Source organism: Ips typographus, linkage group LG10, assembly GCF_016097725.1.
Source record: "Ips typographus isolate SLU linkage group LG10, UJ_Ityp_2.0, whole genome shotgun sequence".
In the NCBI taxonomy this organism is placed as follows: Eukaryota; Metazoa; Arthropoda; class Insecta; order Coleoptera; family Curculionidae; genus Ips; species Ips typographus.
In genome coordinates, this window is record NC_138431.1 from 3,374,403 (window position 1) to 3,392,646 (window position 18,244).

At 33.7% G+C, this 18,244-nt stretch overlaps 1 protein-coding gene across 1 annotated transcript in view; it reads left to right on the plus strand.

The window, feature by feature from the left end:
* Window positions 1-202: 202 nt before the first annotated feature.
* Ilk (integrin linked kinase) overlaps window positions 203-18,244 on the plus strand; it is a 28,991-nt gene continuing 10,949 nt past the window's right edge. The window contains exons 1-5 of the mRNA XM_081988702.1: window positions 203-542; window positions 3,522-3,687; window positions 5,559-5,814; window positions 12,463-12,765; window positions 17,917-18,199. Of these exons, the coding sequence (XP_081844828.1) occupies window positions 454-542; window positions 3,522-3,687; window positions 5,559-5,814; window positions 12,463-12,765; window positions 17,917-18,199 (1,097 nt within the window). The 5' untranslated portion in view covers window positions 203-453. The remainder of the gene's footprint in view (window positions 543-3,521; window positions 3,688-5,558; window positions 5,815-12,462; window positions 12,766-17,916; window positions 18,200-18,244) is intronic.

The following is an 18,244-nucleotide window of genomic DNA, read 5'->3' on the forward strand; positions in this document are numbered from 1 at the left end:
ATTATATAGATGAAACCCGTTTTTATTGATGTTTATTAAGTATTAAATGAGTTTAGGCTAGTGTTAAGTACGTATACTCTCTAGTAGTATTTTGCTCTACGGCTTATGCACGAGTCAGTAAACGGTTCTGTTACCCTCTCTTTCTAACTAATGCGGCCAATGTGAAACAGAACCCGATCACACTGGTGCTGTCTGTTTAACCAATGTGTCAACTGTCAAAACAGAAGTGTTTTTTAACTAGTCAAAAGTGTACATTTTTTTTATTTATTTCTTGAAATATTATGAAAATACACTATTTTAGCACGTAACACTACTCAGCAATAGCAGTGGTACAATTTAATACCATAAGGTCGTACCCCACATCGAATATAACCCACATTTGTTGACACCTACGTTAGGCCTACGCCCCAGCTTGGTTATTTTTAGTTTGGCCCCAATTTCGTACCATTTACCATGGAAGATATCTTTCAATGGTGCAAAGAAGGCAATGCCCTTCAAGTTAGAGTGTGGCTGGACGAGCCCGAGCACGATATGAATCAAGGGTAAGTTATTTTGACCTGAAATTCCTATGTTGCATGTCCATATAAGGTGATTCTTAATAACAGTTTATATCTATGATGTAACACTGTTTTGGTTTGTTAAAAAGTTTGGTTTTGTTGTTTAATTAAACTAGTTATTGTTGTAAAATTAACGGATTGTCTATGGTGATTGTTTAGACTGTTATATTCTACTGTATTGCATGTTATTTACTAGTCTAAACTTAAATGATGTACTTCCTTTCTGTGTCTTTCTGACAGTTCAAATTTTGACACCACTTTTCTCCCTGACTGTACCAAATTTTGTAGTGTTTTTCAGGTTATCGGATAGGAAATTTAATGAGGAATCCAACAGTGTGCTTAAAACTGTCATTTTCTCATTACAAGTGTGTTTTACAAACGGATTTGTCCCTGACTGTCTTTTCAAACTGTTTCTGGCAGCTCAAATTTTGACATCACTTTTTTCCCTGACTGTACCAAATTTTGTAGTGTTTTTCAGGTTATGAGATAGGAAATTTAATGAGGATTTCCAAAATGTGCTTAAAACAGTCATTTTTTCACTCCAAGTGGGTTTTACGGGCAATTTTGTCCCTGACTGTCCTTTCAAGCTGTCTTTCTGGCAGTTCAAATTTTGACACTGCTTTTTTCCCCCTGACTGTACCAAATTTTGTAGTGTTTTTCAGGTTATTAGATAGGAAATTTAATGAGAATTCCAAAAATGTGTTTAATACAGTCATTTTCTCACTCCAATGTGGGTTTTACAGGCGATTTTGTCCCTGACTGTCTTCTCAAACTGTTTCTGTCAGTTCAAACTTTGACACCACTTTTCTCCCTGACTATACCAAATTTTGTAGTGTTTTTTAGGTTATTGGATAGGAAATTTAATGAGGAATCCAAAAGTGTGTTTAAAACAGTCATTTCCTCACTCCAAGTGAGTTTTACAGGCGATTTTGTCCCTGACTGTCCTTTCAAGCTGTCTTTCTGGCAGTTCAAATTTTGACACTGCTTTTCTCCCTGACTGTACTAAATTTTGAAGTGTTTTTTAGGTTATTGGATAGTAAATTTAATGAGGATTCCAAAAATGTGCTTAAAACAGTCATTTTTGCACTCTAAGTGGGTTTTACAGTCAATTTTGTCCCTGACTGTCTTTTCAAACTGTTTCTGGCAGTTCAAATTGTGACACTGCTTTTCTCCCTGACTGTACTAAATTTTGTAGTGTTTTTTTAGGTTATCAAAGAGGAAATTTAATGAGGATTTCAAAAATGTGCTTAAAACAGTCATTTTCTCACTCTAAGTGGGTGTTACAGGCGATTTTGTCCCTGACTGTCCTTTCAAGCTGTCTTTCTGGCAGTTCAAATTTTGACACTGCTTTTCTCTCTGATTGTACTAAATTTTGAAGTGTTTTTTAGGTTATTGGATAGGAAATTTAATGAGGATTTCCAAAATGTGCTTAAAACAGTCATTTTCTCACTCCAAGTGGGTTTTACGGGCGATTTTGTCCCTGACTGTCCTTTCAAGCTGTCTTTCTGGCAGTTCAAATTTTGACACTGCTTTTCTCCTTGACTGTACTAAATTTTGAAGTGTTTTTTAGGTTATTGGATAGTAAATTTAATGAGGATTCCAAAAATGTGCTTAAAACAGTCATTTTTGCACTCTAAGTGGGTTTTACAGGCAATTTTGTCCCTGACTGTCTTTTCAAACTGTTTCTGGCAGTTCAAATTGTGACACTGCTTTTCTCCCTCACTGTACTAAATTTTGTAGTGTTTTTTTAGGTTATCAAAGAGGAAATTTAATGAGGATTTCAAAAATGTGCTTAAAACAGTCATTTTCTCACTCTAAGTGGGTTTTACAGGCGATTTTGTCCCTGACTGTCCTTTCAAGCTGTCTTTCTGGCAGTTCAAATTTTGACACTGCTTTTCTCCCTGACTGTACTAAATTTTGTGGTGTTTTTTTAGGTTATTGGATAGAAAATTTAATGAGGATTCCAAAAATGTGCTTAAAACAGTCATTTTCTCACTCCAAGTGGGTTTTATAGGCAATTTTGTCCCTGACTGTCTTTTCAAACTGTTTCTGGCAGTTCAAATTTTGACATCACTTTTTTCCCTGACTGTACCAAATTTTGTAGTGTTTTTTAGGTTATTGGGTAGGAAATTTAATGAGGATTCCAAAAATGTGCTTAAAACAGTCATTTTCTCACTCCAAGTGGGTTTTACAGGCTTTTTTGTTAGTTGGATAGTAGATTTAGTGAGGTTTCTAAAAATGTACTTCAAACAGTTATTTTCTTATCCAAGTAAGTCACGTGACTGTTTTAGCTAAATTACCCTCTAGAACCACGTGATATCTGTCACTAATGTCAAAATTTGACTTGAATCTGCAACAATTAAAGTTTAACACATTTTTCGAAACGAGACGTGTTTTGAGATTTATAACAGTTGTTTTGACAGTTGTCACGTGACCGTCTAGTTAAAAAGTGTTCTAAAATCACGTGACAAGTGTCACTAACGTCAAACTGTACTCAAAAGTTCCAAAAATCAGGGTTTAGAAAAGTTTATTTTCAATATTTGATATAAAACGTTTTTCTGGGATTTATGACAGTTATTTTGACAATTGTCATGGGACTTTAAAAAAAAAAAAAACTTTAAAATATACAGTGTGTCCCCCATTTGACTTCTTGTAATTTTAGGCAAATTTTTAATATCAAAATTTTTGTTATTTTAATGAATTTCTAGGTAAAATTTTTTTCTTACCGAAAATTATTTTATATACACATTTTTCCTAAAATAAGCAGCCATTTTGACATTATGCACTAACACGTCGGGTTAGGTTAGGTTAGGTTAAAATAGTCATATTATGCAATAACTTACAGGGTTGTTCAAGTTAAAATAACACCAATAATAATTGAAATTGTACAGATAGACTAAGTTTTGCCTAATTTTAATGTGTGGGACACACTGTATAAGAAAAAATTAATATTTAATTTTTTAGTGATGATCACGGCTTCAGTCCCTTGCACTGGGCGGCTATGAAAGGTCACAACAAGCTGGTGGAGATGTTACTGCTTAGGGGAGCTCGAGTAAATGCCACCAATAGGGGTGACGACACTCCCTTGCATTTGGCTGCTGCGCATGGTCACAGGGAAATTGTCGGAATGGTGAGTTGTTGCAGAAAGTCATTTAGAACATTTTTGCTCTCTTGGAAAAATTCCGTAACTCTAACCGTTTCCGAGATTTTCGACTTGTTTTTGGAAATTTGTGAAAACTCCGTATCTCGGTCATTTTTGGGGTTTTGGCGACCGGAAAAAGATCGAAATGTTTGTCTTTGGCTGCTCTTACATTTCGAGCCAACCGCAACCCGATCGAACATATACAGGGTGTTCAAAAAATATTTTTTATTATACTTAACAGAAAATACTACATTTTCAACTGTTTATAAAATACAGTAAATATGACATTTTCGGAACAGCGCACGGAAATTTTTTCCCGATCCCTCTTTCCGTGCGCTTAATAATAAACATAGATATCCATGATACTAGATATCCTATGGCAACCCGAAGTAAAAAAAGAAACGAGTAATGTGTCTATAGCAACGATTTATTTATTAATGACAAATTTTATTTTCTGTCAGTGAAAATTAAGTATTTATGTATTTATTACATTTTGCAAAAATGAATTCAGATTGTGAAGAAAATCGGGATATTCCCGAAAATATCTTACAACGAGCGGCAGAAGTGAGTGCAGATTTATTACCAGTAAAATCCAGGTTGAGATATGAACAAGAATATTTTACCGAATGGCGGACTCAGAAACGAATCAAAATTGTGAGTGACGATATTCTTTTAGTATATTTTTCTGAAAAAGCCAACACTATGAAATCCTCCACTTTATGGAGTCGATTCTCTATGTTAAAGAGTTGTTTGGCAATAAAAGAAAATACTCACCATCAATATCCAAAAACGATTGCTTTTTTGAAACGACAAGCTGTAGGATATATACCAAAGAAATCCAAGATTCTTACAGCAGAACAAGTAACCAAATTTTTATGTGAAGCTTCAGATGGAGAATATCTACTAGCAAAAGTAATTTTAGTGTTTGGCATCTTCGGTGCATGCCGCAGAGATGATTTAATACGTTTGAGTTTAGATGATGTGGAAGATAATGGACGTTTCCTTGTCGTGTTCTTACGAGATGGAAAAACTCACAGGTCAAGAAGTTTTACCATTACCAATGAAAATTGCAAATTCGTACAATTTACCGTAAATACGCAGATCTCCGCCCTAAACATATGGAGAGTAGAAGATTATTTGTTGCGTACCGAAACCAAAGATGTTACGCTCAACATGTTGGGTGCCATACTATCAGTGGTATTCCAAAACTTGTTGCAAAATACCTAAAACTAAAAAATCCCGAAGAATATACCGGACATGGGCTAAGGCGCTCTTCGGCAACCATGTTGGTGGAAAACGGCGGTGATTTGCTCACTTTGAAAAGACACGGAGGATGGCTTTCTTCCAATGTAGCAGAAGGATATATAGAAGAGTCCATACAAAGAAAAATTGAAGTATCACGGAAGTTGTTTAGCCCTTGTAACTTGGAAACTACAACATCTGAAACAGTCAATCAAGAGAACCAAAGCACACACGAACACTCCGCTTCAACATCTTTAGCAGAGTCTTTAGTTCAACAAAAAGAAATGCAAAATGGATTGAGCTTCAACAATAATACGAATTGTACAATAAATATTACTATTAATAATAACGGTTCTGTCCAAAATTAATTTTCTTAGAATTACCTACTTGTATTTTTTTGTTAATTTGAGTTGTATGTACTTACATTTTTACTGTTTTAAAAATAAAAATAAATATTCCCGATTTTCTTAATAATTTTTTGCGATATTTTTTGTTTATGTTGATTTCAGGTACCTAAGTATAATAAAAAATATCGTTCATTACTCGTCCAGAAATGGATTTTCCGTTCTTGTAAATCCTCATTTCTGTACTGGTAATGAAATATACTATTTTCTCAGTTGCTACGTCAAAGAGCGGATGTGAATTTTACAAACGAGCACGGTAACTCCCCGTTGCACTACGCGTGTTTCTGGGGCTACGACACGATCGCCGAGGACCTGGTGCATCACGGATCGAAGGTTTCGATCGCCAACAAGTACGGGGACACTCCCCTCGACAAGGCTAAAGGCACTTTGGCCAAACTACTGCACGATATAGCGGTGGAATGCGGTCAAGACCTGAAAAAAATCAAATTCAAAGACCAAAGCTGGCTAGGTAAGACATTTCACATAATTTTTAATTTTTTTTTGTATTCCGAAGTAATTTGGCATCTGTGACGTAGAAAGGGACATGTGTCCTATCTCTCTTCTGTTTATAGTGAGTTGAGTGAGACGGAAGGCATGAACGTATGTGTAATATCAATTTTAGAGTTGAGCAAATTTGGGTATTTTCGTATTTCTTCTGAATTAGCAATTTTCGTTTGTGGTTATGTGACATTTACAATATTTACATTTTGTGGCTAATTTTGGCATGAAAAACACTTTTTTGGTGTCCGTTTTGCTGTAGCTGCCGCCATTTTGAAATTAGGGTATTTCTGACAATTTCCAAAACATGACATCCATAAAAATGGCATTTTTAGAAATGACACTTTACGCCACGTTTTTAGTGTTAATTTAAACTAGTTACGGCAGTGGAAAAGGATTTTCAAAATTCAAAAAATTAAAAAAAAAAATCATCGGTACCCCTCTTTAAAAGTGTCAAAAAAAAACTTATTTTTTATTTTTCAAGGTCAACCGGTGCGTTGTACGCAAAAATGTTATATTTAATAAAAGTTGAGTCTCTTTGAGGGGGTTTCCACGGTAAAAATTTCCCACAGCTAACTCATACCGTTTTCGAGATATTTGGAGAAATGAACCCTTGAAATTTCTTGACAATTCTAGTTTTTAATTTTTCAAGGTCAAACGGTGCGTGGTATCAAAAAAGTGTTTAGACGGTAAAAGTTGCATCCTATCAAAGTGCGTTTGTGGTAAAAATTCAGACCTCTAACCTGAAACGTTCCTGAGATATTGAGCAAAAACACGAGAGTCAACTTTGACGCCCTCTAGCGGCTAAACGGGGCAACTTAGCCGTGCACGCTTACCGTCACGTGATAGCCCCGTTCATTGGCTTCCTTTTGTTATACGGTGGTTTCATACAGGGTGTTTTAAATAAGCGAGTTATAGACGATTTTCTGGAAAAGTGCACCAAAATTTCGTTCAAATTGGTAATTTCTGCTTTCGAGGGGGGTGGTCAAATCCAATTTGTAGCCCTTGAAATTCTCTTGTGACCACCCTGTATAGCGTTTTTACCTAAAATGTCGAATAACTGAGTTATTTACTGTTAAAACTGAATTGTTTGCTATAAAGTTTGAATTTGACAGTTTTTGTTTTGACAGCCCATAACTTTGTTATTTTGACAGTCAACAGGGTGGTTCAACATACCAATTTGTAGCTCTTGAAGTTCTCTTGTGACCAACCTGTATAGTATTTTTACCTAAAACGTCGAATACCTGAGTTATTTACTGTTAAAATTGAGTTGTTTGCTGTACAGTTTGAATTTGACAGTTTTCACTTTGACAGCCCATAACTTTGTTATTTTCACAGTTACAGGGTGGTTCAATATACCAGTTTATAGCCCTTGAAATTCTCTTTTGACCACCCTGTATAGCGCTTTTTCCTAAAATGTCGAATAACCGAGTCATTTACTGTTAAAACTGAGTTGTTTGCTGTAAAGTTTGAATTTCACAATTTTCACTTTGACAACCCATAACTTTGTTATTTTGACAGTTACAGGGTGGTTTAATATACCAATTTATAGTCCTTGAAATTCTCTTTTGACCACCCTGTATAGCGTTTTTTCCTAAAATGTCGAATAACCGAGTCATTTACTGTTAAAACTGAGTTGTTTGCTGTACAGTTTGAATTTGACAGTTTTCACTTTGACAGCCCATAACTTTGTTATTTTCACAGTTACAGGGTGGTTCAATATACCAGTTTATAGCCCTTGAAATTCTCTTTTGACCACCCTGTATAGCGTTTTTTCCTAAAATGTCGAATAACCGAGTCATTTACTGTTAAAACTGAGTTGTTTGCTGTACAGTTTGAATTTGGCAGTTTTCACTTTGACAGCCCATAACTCTGTGATATTGACAGTTACAGGGTGGTTCAATATACCAATTTGTAGCTATTGAAATTCTCTTGTGACCACCCTGTATAGTGTTTTTACCTAAAACGTCGAATAACCGAGTTATTTTACTATTTTTGTATTCATTTAAAAAAACATAACTTTGAGTCATATAACTTTTTTGATCCGCCCGGTATATTAAAAACTAAGTCCTGCAAAACCTTCAGGTCGTCAAAAATGTCGTATTTAACATTTTTTTGAAAAAGCCAATAGTTCATAAGGATAAGAACAAATGTAACCAATCACCCTGTACATACAGTTTTACTGTAGTGGAATAAGTGTTTTAAAAAAATTAAAAAAAAATGAGAAATTTCAGTGAAATCAGGCAACTTTGTTTTTGGGGTAAAAGGTTGGCAACACTGTATTGTTACGAGAGAGTTCCACGCAGGGATGTAAATTTCCGGTAATTTTCCAGAAAAATTGGAAAAATTTATACTTCAAAAAGTTTGCATTTTTTAGGGTGTTGTAATTAAGTACAGAAATAGGTTATCAAATTATAACATTGCTATTGAAATAATTTCATCAAAAATTCTTAAATTAATCTGATTTATTAGGACTCAAAACAAAACATGAAATTATGTGAACACATTTTATTATGGTAGTGATATCAATTTTAAAACAAATGAGAAAATAGACAAATCAAGAAACACATTTTTTTATTGCCGGCATTTCCATTTGTTTAGGTAGATATAAAATAATAACGGATTTTTTATAGTTATCCATTATACACACTATAAATTAAAAACAAGAAAATAAAAATGTTCTAAACAAATTTAAGAAAATAGTATACCTAGGTAGTTATTTTAAATAATTCAACAAACTGCAAACTAAACAATCTAAATTATTATAATAATATATTATTATTGCAAATGATTATTCGTCACTGGTTGGTATGCCTTATCAATAATTTTAATCTTCAAAATTTGGTTCTGAAGACTTTTGCGAGGAAGTAAAGTCCATTTCTTGCTCTAAAAGCAAATCAATGATATACTACAATATATTTCAATATGATATTAAAAGCTGATTCTTACCACTTTCTGAATATACCTCATATATTATGTCCATTAGCAGATCCTCATCTTCCTCCTCTTTGTCATTATCAGAACACAGTTCTTCAGTTTCGGACATTTCATACAGATTTGGACAAATATAACCAAATCTCAGAAAATTTTCTGGGCATCTCAAAAATTTAATAATCACTTTAATAATTTAGAATTAGAATTAGAACTATTAAAAGTGTTTAGTTGTTTAGGTTGTTGGAAGTTTGACAATGAAGTACTATTTCATTTCTTGTTAGGGAAAATTTTCATTCAGACATGAAGTACGTCCCTGGTTTTTAGGTTCAATTTACTGGTCCCTGCAAAAATTTCAGGTCCGTAACTGCCCAAATACCCAAACTATCCAACAAATTGTGATTCATGTCAGTTGAATGGGTTTTCTGTTACTTTCTTCCAAGTTACTGTCATTTAACTAAATATCGAGTTTTTTGTGAATATTGTGCAGTACGTCCCTGGTTTTTAGGTACAATTTACTGGTCCCTGCAAAAATTTCAGGTCCGTAACTGCCCAAATACCCAAACTATCCAACAAATTGTGATTCATGTCAGTTGAATGTGTTTCCTGTTACTTTCTTCAAAGTTACTGTCATTTAACTAAATATCGAGTTTTTTGTGAATATTGTGCAGTACGTCCCTGGTTTTTAGGTACAATTTACTGGTTCCTGCAAAAATTTCAGGTCCGTAACTGCCCAAATACCCAAACTATTCAACAAATTGTGATTCATGTCAGTTGAATGGGTTTTCTGTTACTTTCTTCAAAGTTAGTAGCGTTTAACTAAATTTAGAGTTTTTTGTTAATATTGTACAGTACGTCCCTGGTTTTTAGATTCAATTTACTGGTCCCTGCAAATATTTCAGGTCCGTAACTGCCCAAATACCCAAACTATCCAACAAATTGTGTTTCATGTCAGTTGAATGGGTTTTCTGTTACTCTCTTCAAAGTTACTGTCATTTAACAAAATTTTGAGTTTTTTGTGAATATTGTGCAGTACGTGCCTGGTTTTTAGGTTCAATTTACTGGTTCCTGCAAAAATTTCAGGTCCGTAACTGCCCAAATACCCAAACTATTCAACAAATTGTGATTCATGTCAGTTGAATGGGTTTTCTGTTACTTTCTTCAAAGTTAGTAGCGTTTAACTAAATTTAGAGTTTTTTGTTAATATTGTGCAGTACGTCCCTGGTTTTTAGGTTCAATTTACTGGTTCCTGCAAAAATTTCAGGTCCGTAACTGCCCAAATACCCAAACTATCCAACAAATTGTGATTCATGTCAGTTGAATGGGTTTTCTGTTACTTTCTTCAAAGTTAGTAGCGTTTAACTAAATTTAGAGTTTTTTGTTAATATTGTGCAGTACGTCCCTGGTTTTTAGATTCAATTTACTGGTCCCTGCAAATATTTCAGGTCCGTAACTGCCCAAATACCCAAACTATCCAACAAATTGTGTTTCATGTAAGTTGAATGTGTTTCCTGTTACTTTCTTCAAAGTTACTGTCGTTAAACTAAATTTAGAGTTTTTTGTTAATATTGTGCAGTACGTCCCTGGTTTTTAGGTTCAATTTACTGGTTCCTGCAAAAATTTCAGGTCCGTAACTGCCCAAATACCCAAACTATCCAACAAATTGTGATTCATGTCAGTTGAATGGGTTTTCTGTTACTTTCTTCAAAGTTAGTAGCGTTTAACTAAATTTAGAGTTTTTTGTTAATATTGTGCAGTACGTCCCTGGTTTTTAGATTCAATTTACTGGTCCCTGCAAATATTTCAGGTCCGTAACTGCCCAAATACCCAAACTATCCAACAAATTGTGTTTCATGTCAGTTGAATGGGTTTTCTGTTACTCTCTTCAAAGTTACTGTCATTTAACAAAATTTTGAGTTTTTTGTGAATATTGTGCAGTACGTGCCTGGTTTTTAGGTTCAATTTACTGGTTCCTGCAAAAATTTCAGGTCCGTAACTGCCCAAATACCCAAACTATCCAACAAATTGTGATTCATGTCAGTTGAATGGGTTTTCTGTTACTTTCTTCAAAGTTAGTAGCGTTTAACTAAATTTAGAGTTTTTTGTTAATATTGTGCAGTACGTCCCTGGTTTTTAGATTCAATTTACTGGTCCCTGCAAATATTTCAGGTCCGTAACTGCCCAAATACCCAAACTATCCAACAAATTGTGTTTCATGTCAGTTGAATGTGTTTTCTGTTACTTTCTTCAAAGTTAGTAGCGTTTAACTAAATTTAGAGTTTTTTGTTAATATTGTGCAGTACGTCCCTGGTTTTTAGGTTCAATTTACTGGTTCCTGCAAAAATTTCAGGTCCGTAACTGCCCAAATACCCAAACTATTCAACAAATTGTGATTCATGTCAGTTGAATGGGTTTTCTGTTACTTTCTTCAAAGTTAGTAGCGTTTAACTAAATTTAGAGTTTTTTGTTAATATTGTGCAGTACGTCCCTGGTTTTTAGATTCAATTTACTGGTCCCTGCAAATATTTCAGGTCCGTAACTGCCCAAATACCCAAACTATCCAACAAATTGTGATTCATGTCAGTTGAATGTGTTTCCTGTTACTTTCTTCAAAGTTACTGTCGTTAAACTAAATTTAGAATTTTTTGTGAATATTGTGCAGTACGTGCCTGGTTTTTAGGTTCAATTTACTGGTTCCTGCAAAAATTTCAGGTCCGTAACTGCCCAAATACCCAAATTAACCAAACAAATTGTGATTCATGTCAGTTGAATGGGTTTTCTGTTACTTTCTTCAAAGTTAGTAGCGTTTAACTAAATTTAGAGTTTTTTGTTAATATTGTGCAGTACGTCCCTGGTTTTTAGATTCAATTTACTGGTCCCTGCAAATATTTCAGGTCCGTAACTGCCCAAATACCCAAACTATCCAACAAATTGTGTTTCATGTCAGTTGAATGTGTTTCCTGTTACTTTCTTCAAAGTTATTGTCGTTAAACTAAATTTAGAATTTTTTGTGAATATTGTGCAGTACGTGCCTGGTTTTTAGGTTCAATTTACTGGTTCCTGCAAATATTTCAGGTCCGTAACTGCCCAAATACCCAAACTATCCAACAAATTGTGTTTCATGTCAGTTGAATGTGTTTTCTGTTACTTTCTTCAAAGTTACGTCGTTTCAAAGTTATGCAAATTTGGACAGTTTGGGTGTATATGACAGTTGTCACGTGACTCTAGAGTGCCAGTTACTAAGACGATCATGTGACTACTTTCAAAATAATTACCGTAAAGCTGTAAAACGCTTGTTTCCTCTAGGACTACAAGAAAACCTGCTATATGTTAACTCCAGGAGCATTATAAAGCAATCTGTGACGTTTTTGATATATGTGACAGTTGTCACGTGATACTAAGACAGCATTTACCTAGAAAGTCACGTGACAACTGTCAAAATAATTAGCGTAAAGCGATAAGACACATCGCGCATTTACAACCGCCAGCAAACTGACTGTACTTGAACTCTTTGAGCACTTCAGAGCAAACTTTGACAATTTTGACGTAAAAGTCTGAACATCACTGGTTCCACGTACGTTACGAAGTGGAAATGTCTCTTTCTACGTCACAGTGGATGCCCTGCTTTCAGCCGTAATAGCTATATTTCTAGAAATACTCAGTTTAGCTACAAAACTGTCAAATTTAGGTTTGAAAACGCGATCGAGAGATGCGACACTGTCCCGACACAAGGGAATCAACTTCAAAGAGTTGGAATTGAAAGAGCAAATCGCGGAAAGCCACAGCGGTGTGACGTACAAAGGACGCTGGCAGAAGAACGACATTGTTGCCAAAATTCTCAACGTTCTGGAAATCACGCCGCGAATTTCCCGCGACTTTAACGAGGAATTTCCGAAATTGAGGATATTTTCGCATCCCAACGTTTTGCCCGTGGTCGGATGTTGCAATCATCCGGAAAATCTGATAGTGATCAGCCAATACATGCCGCTAGGTTCGTTTACAGTTTATAGGTGGAAATCAAAATAGATTAGGATGACGTCATTCTAATTTATAGTTTTGATATTTACGTATACAGCGAAAGACGTGGATCGACGTAAGAACGACTATGCCCAGTCCAATTAAAATCAATATTACAGACCACCCTGTATATTATTGTATTTTTAACAGTTTCTAAGGTGTCTTTTCAAGTTTTTAGTAGTTTTTCACGTTTTCAAGTAAATTTTTTTACTTTTTAAGTAAATTCTCAGGTCCAGAATTTGTTTTCAAGTTTTTAGGTCAATTTTTAAATTTGTAGGTCAATTTTTGCGCGTTTTCAACCCAATGTTCGAGTTTCCTATTAAATTTTCTTAGTAAAAACCTAAAAATCAGCGTCAGAAATTTGAAAATTAACTGTTGAAGTCAATTCTCAATTTCTAAGACATTTTTTCAAGTTTATAGCTCAATTTTCAAGTTTTAATATATTTTTTCTTTAAAAACGGCGACTTGAAGCATTTTTACTGACTTCAAAGTGTCAAATTGAAGTCAGAAAGCTTTTAATGTCTTTAAGTTGTCACAAATGCTTCCTGAAGCCTTTTGACTGTCTTTAAAGCGTCAAATTAAAGTCAGAAAGCTTTTAATATCTTAAATTTGTCAAAAATTATGTCTGAAGTTTTTGTGATTATTTTGAACAGTCAAAACAGCGACTTGAAGCATTTTTCCTGTCTTCAAAATGTCAAATTAAAGTCAGAAAGCTTTTATTGTCTTTAAGTTGTCAAAAATGCTGCTTGAAGCTTTTCTGGTAATTTTAGACAATCAAAAGAGCGACTTTAATCGTTTTTACTGTCTTCAAAGTGTCAAATTAAAGTCAGAAATATTTTAATGTCGTAAATTTGTCAAAAATGCTTCTTGAACTATTTCTCATAATTCCAGACAGTCAAAACAGCGACTTAAAGCCTTTTGACTGTCTTTAAAGTGTCAAACTGAAGTCAGAAAGCTTTTGATGTCTTTGAGAAGTCAAAAATTCTATTTGAAGTATTTCTGATAATTTTAGACAGTGAAAATGACTTTAAAGCAACAAAATAAAATTAGAAAGCTTTTAATGTCTTTAAGTTGTCAAAAATGCTTCTTGAAGTATTTCTGATAATTTTAAACAATCAAAACTGTCTTTAAAGCGTCAAATTAAAGTCAGAAATATTTTAATGTCGTAAATTTGTCAAAAATGCTTCTTGAACTATTTCTCATAATTTCAGACAGTCAAAACAGCGACTTGAAGCATTTTTCCTGTCTTCAAAATGTCAAATCGAAGTCAGAAAGCTTTTAATGTCTTTAAGTTGTCAAAAATGCTTCTTGAAGTATTTCTGATAATTTTAAACAATCAAAACTGTCTTTAAAGCGTCAAATTAAAGTCAGAAATATTTTAATGTCGTAAATTTGTCAAAAATGCTTCTTGAACTATTTCTCATAATTTCAGACAGTCAAAACAGCGACTTGAAGCATTTTTCCTGTCTTCAAAATGTCAAATCGAAGTCAGAAAGCTTTTATTGTCTTTAAGTTGTCAAAAATGCTTCTTGAAGTATTTCTGATAATTTGAAACAATCAAAACTGTCTTTAAAGCGTCAAATTAAAGTCAGAAAGCTTTTAATGTCTTAAATTTGTGAAAAATTATGTCTGAAGCCTTCCTGATTATTTTAGACAGTCAAAACAAAAACTTGAACCTTTTTGAATGTCCTTAAAATGTCAATTTGAAGACAGAAAGTCTTTAATGTGTTTAAGTTGTCAAAAATGCTTCTTGAAGTATTTCTGATAATTTTAGACAGTGAAAATGACTTTAAAGCAACAAATTAAAGCCAGAAAGCTTTTAATGTCTTAAATTTGTCAAAAATGCTTCTTGAAGTATTTCTCATAATTTGAGACAGTCAAAACAGTAACTTGAAGCCTTTTGACTGTATTACACCGTCAAATTGAAGTCAGAAACCTTTTGATGTCTTTTAGAAGTCAAAAATTCTATTTGAAGTATTTCTGATAATTTTAGACAGTGAAAATGACTTTAAAGCAACAAATTAAAGTCAGAAAACTTTTAATGTCTTAAATTTGTCAAAAAATGCTTCTTGAAGTATTTCTCATAATTTCAGACAGTCAAAACAACGACTTGAAGCCTTTTGACTGTCTTTAAAGTGTCAAACTGAAGTCAGAAAGCTTTTAATGTCTTAAATTTGTCAAAAATGCTTCTTGAACTATTTCCCATAATTTCAGACAGTCAAAACTGCAACTTTACAACCATTTTCAGTCAAATAAAAGATAGAAGCCTTCTAGATGTCTCTAGATTTGTCAAATAAAACTAAGACACTTCGTCATGTCTTCCGGTTGTCGAAATTGTAGTTTTAGAACCTTTTCATTGCCTCAAAAGTGTCAAATAAAGGTTAGAAGGCTTCTCGATGGCTTAAGAATTGTCAAAAAAAAAAAAAAACAAAACACTTCTTAGTGTCATTCGGTTATCTTGGAAGCTTATTTACTGTCTCCAAAGTGTCAAATAAAAGCCAGAAGGCTGTTAGATGTCATTATTATTTCCATTTCTTTTGGAACGGAGCTACGTTCAGTCGAAATCAAATTAGTTCAGTAGTTTGGTGCACCCTGTCACTTTTTTAAAAATGGAAAAACAGTATGAGATTACTAAAGATTCTAGAGAAGCAGTTTCCATTAAAAAACACTTTTTTAAAAATGTCTACTTACAGAACTTTAATGTCTCGTAACTCGGTCACATGGCAAAATTCAGGGAAAGGTTAAGGAACCAAAATTCTAGGGAATTTAATCTTCTACAGAAACCGAAGAGGGACATTTTGTCCTTAAGGGCCTTATAAGGGAGATATTGGTTCTAACGTAAAAACTGAATTTGTGGTAAATTTTCAAAATTTTCCTTAACCTTTCCCTGAATTTTGTCATGTGACGGAGTTACGAGACATTAAAGTTCTGTAAGTAGACATTTTTAATAAAGTGTTTTTTAATGGAAACTGCTTCTCTAGAATCTTTAGTCATCTCATACTGTTTTTCTATTTTTAAAAAAGTGACAGGGTGCACCAAACTACTGAACTAATTTGATTTCGACTGAACGTAGCTCCGTTCCAAAAGAAATGGAAATAATAATGACATCTAACAGCCTTCTGGCTTTTATTTGACACTTTGGAGACAGTAAATAAGCTTCCAAGATAACCGAATGACACTAAGAAGTGTTTTGTTTTTTTTTTGACTATTCTTAAGACATCGAGAAGCCTTCTAACCTTTATTTGACACTTTTGAGGCAATGAAAAGGTTCTAAAACTAGTGAGTAAGGCATTACGAAGTGTTTTAGTTTTATTTGACAAATCTAGAGACATCTAGAAGGCTTCTATCTTTTATTTGACTGAAAATGTTTGTAAAATTGCTGTTTTGACTGTCTAAAGTTACCAGAAAAGCTTCAGGCAGCATTTTTGACATCAAAAGCTGTCTGACTTCAGTTTGACACTTTAAAGACAGTCAAAAGGCTTCAAGTCGCTGTTTTGACTGTCTGAAATTATGAGAAATACTTCAAGAAGCATTTTTGACAAATTTAAGACATTAAAAGCTTTCTGACTTTAATTTGACGCTCTAAAGACAGTTTTGATTGTTTAAAATTATCAGAAATACTTCAAGAAGCATTTTTGACAACTTAAAGACAATAAAAGCTTTCTGACTTCAATTTGACATTTTGAAGACAGGAAAAATGCTTCAAGTCGCTGTTTTGACTGTCTAAAATTACCAGAAAAGCTTTAGGCAGCATTTTTGACAAATTTAAGACATTAAAAGCTTTCTGACTTTAATTTGACGCTTTAAAGACAGTTTTGATTGTTTCAAATTATGAGAAATACTTCAAGAAGCATTTTTGACAAATTTAAGACATTAAAAGCTTTCTGACTTTAATTTGACGCTCTAAAGACAGTTTTGATTGTTTAAAATTATCAGAAATACTTCAAGAAGCATTTTTGACAACTTAAAGACAATAAAAGCTTTCTGACTTCAATTTGACATTTTGAAGACAGGAAAAATGCTTCAAGTCGCTGTTTTGACTGTCTAAAATTACCAGAAAAGCTTTAGGCAGCATTTTTGACAAATTTAAGACATTAAAAGCTTTCTGACTTTAATTTGACGCTTTAAAGACAGTTTTGATTGTTTCAAATTATCAGAAATACTTCAAGAAGCATTTTTGACAACTTAAAGACATTAAAAGCTTTCTAATTTTATTTTGTTGCTTTAAAGTCATTTTCACTGTCTAAAATTATCAGAAATACTTCAAATAGAATTTTTGACTTCTCAAAGACATCAAAAGCTTTCTGACTTCAGTTTGACACTTTAAAGACAGTCAAAAGGCTTTAAGTTGCTGTTTTGACTGTCTGAAATTATGAGAAATAGTTCAAGAAGCATTTTTGACAAATTTACGACATTAAAATATTTCTGACTTTAATTTGACGCTTTAAAGACAGTTTTGATTGTTTAAAATTATCAGAAATACTTCAAGAAGCATTTTTGACAACTTAAAGACAATAAAAGCTTTCTGACTCCAATTTGACACTTTGAAGACAGTAAAAACGCTTAAAGTCGCTGTTTTGTTTGTCTAAAATTACCAGAAAAGCTTCAGCAGCATTTTGACAAATTTAAGACATTAAAAGCTTTCTGACTTTAATTTGTTGCTTTAAAGTCATTTTCACTGTCGAAAATTATAAGAAATACTCCAGGCAGCATTTTTGACAACTTAAAGACATTAAAAGCTTTCTGACTTCAATTTGACACTTTGAAGTCAGTAAAAATGCTTCAAGTCGCAGTTTTTAAAGAAAAAATACCTTAAAACTTGAAAAAATGTCTTAGAAACTGAGAATTGACTTCAAAAGTCAATATTCAAATTTCTGACGTTGATTTTTAGGTTTTTACTAAGAAAATTGACTAGGAAACTTGAAAATTGCCATGAAAACGTGGAAATTGAACTAAAAACTTGAAAACTAATTCTGGACCTGAGAACTTTCAGTTCAGATTTAGAAATGTGTACTATTTTAGTTGGACTTTACTGGGTTTTACCAAATTTTCCTATCGGCAGTTTTTCTTGTATCGATCGACGTTTTTCGTCGTGGAACACCCTGTATAGTCGGTTAATTTTCAGGCTCCCTGTATAACGTTTTGCACGAGGGTCGCGGTGGTGTAGTGGTGGATAACGCGCAGGCGTTGCGATTCGCCATTGACATTGCCAAAGGAATGGCGTTTCTGCACAGTCTGGAACGGACCATTCCCGAGTATTTCCTGAACAGTCGTCACGTGATGATCGAGGAGGATTTGACGGCTAAAATCAATATGGCGGACGCGAAGTTTTCGTTCCAGGAGAAGGGCCGCATCTATTATCCGGCTTGGATGTCGCCGGAGGCGTTACAGAAGAAAATCAGCGACAGGTGAGAATAAATTCGAAAATTGCGTACGTTTCGACTGTTTGGACG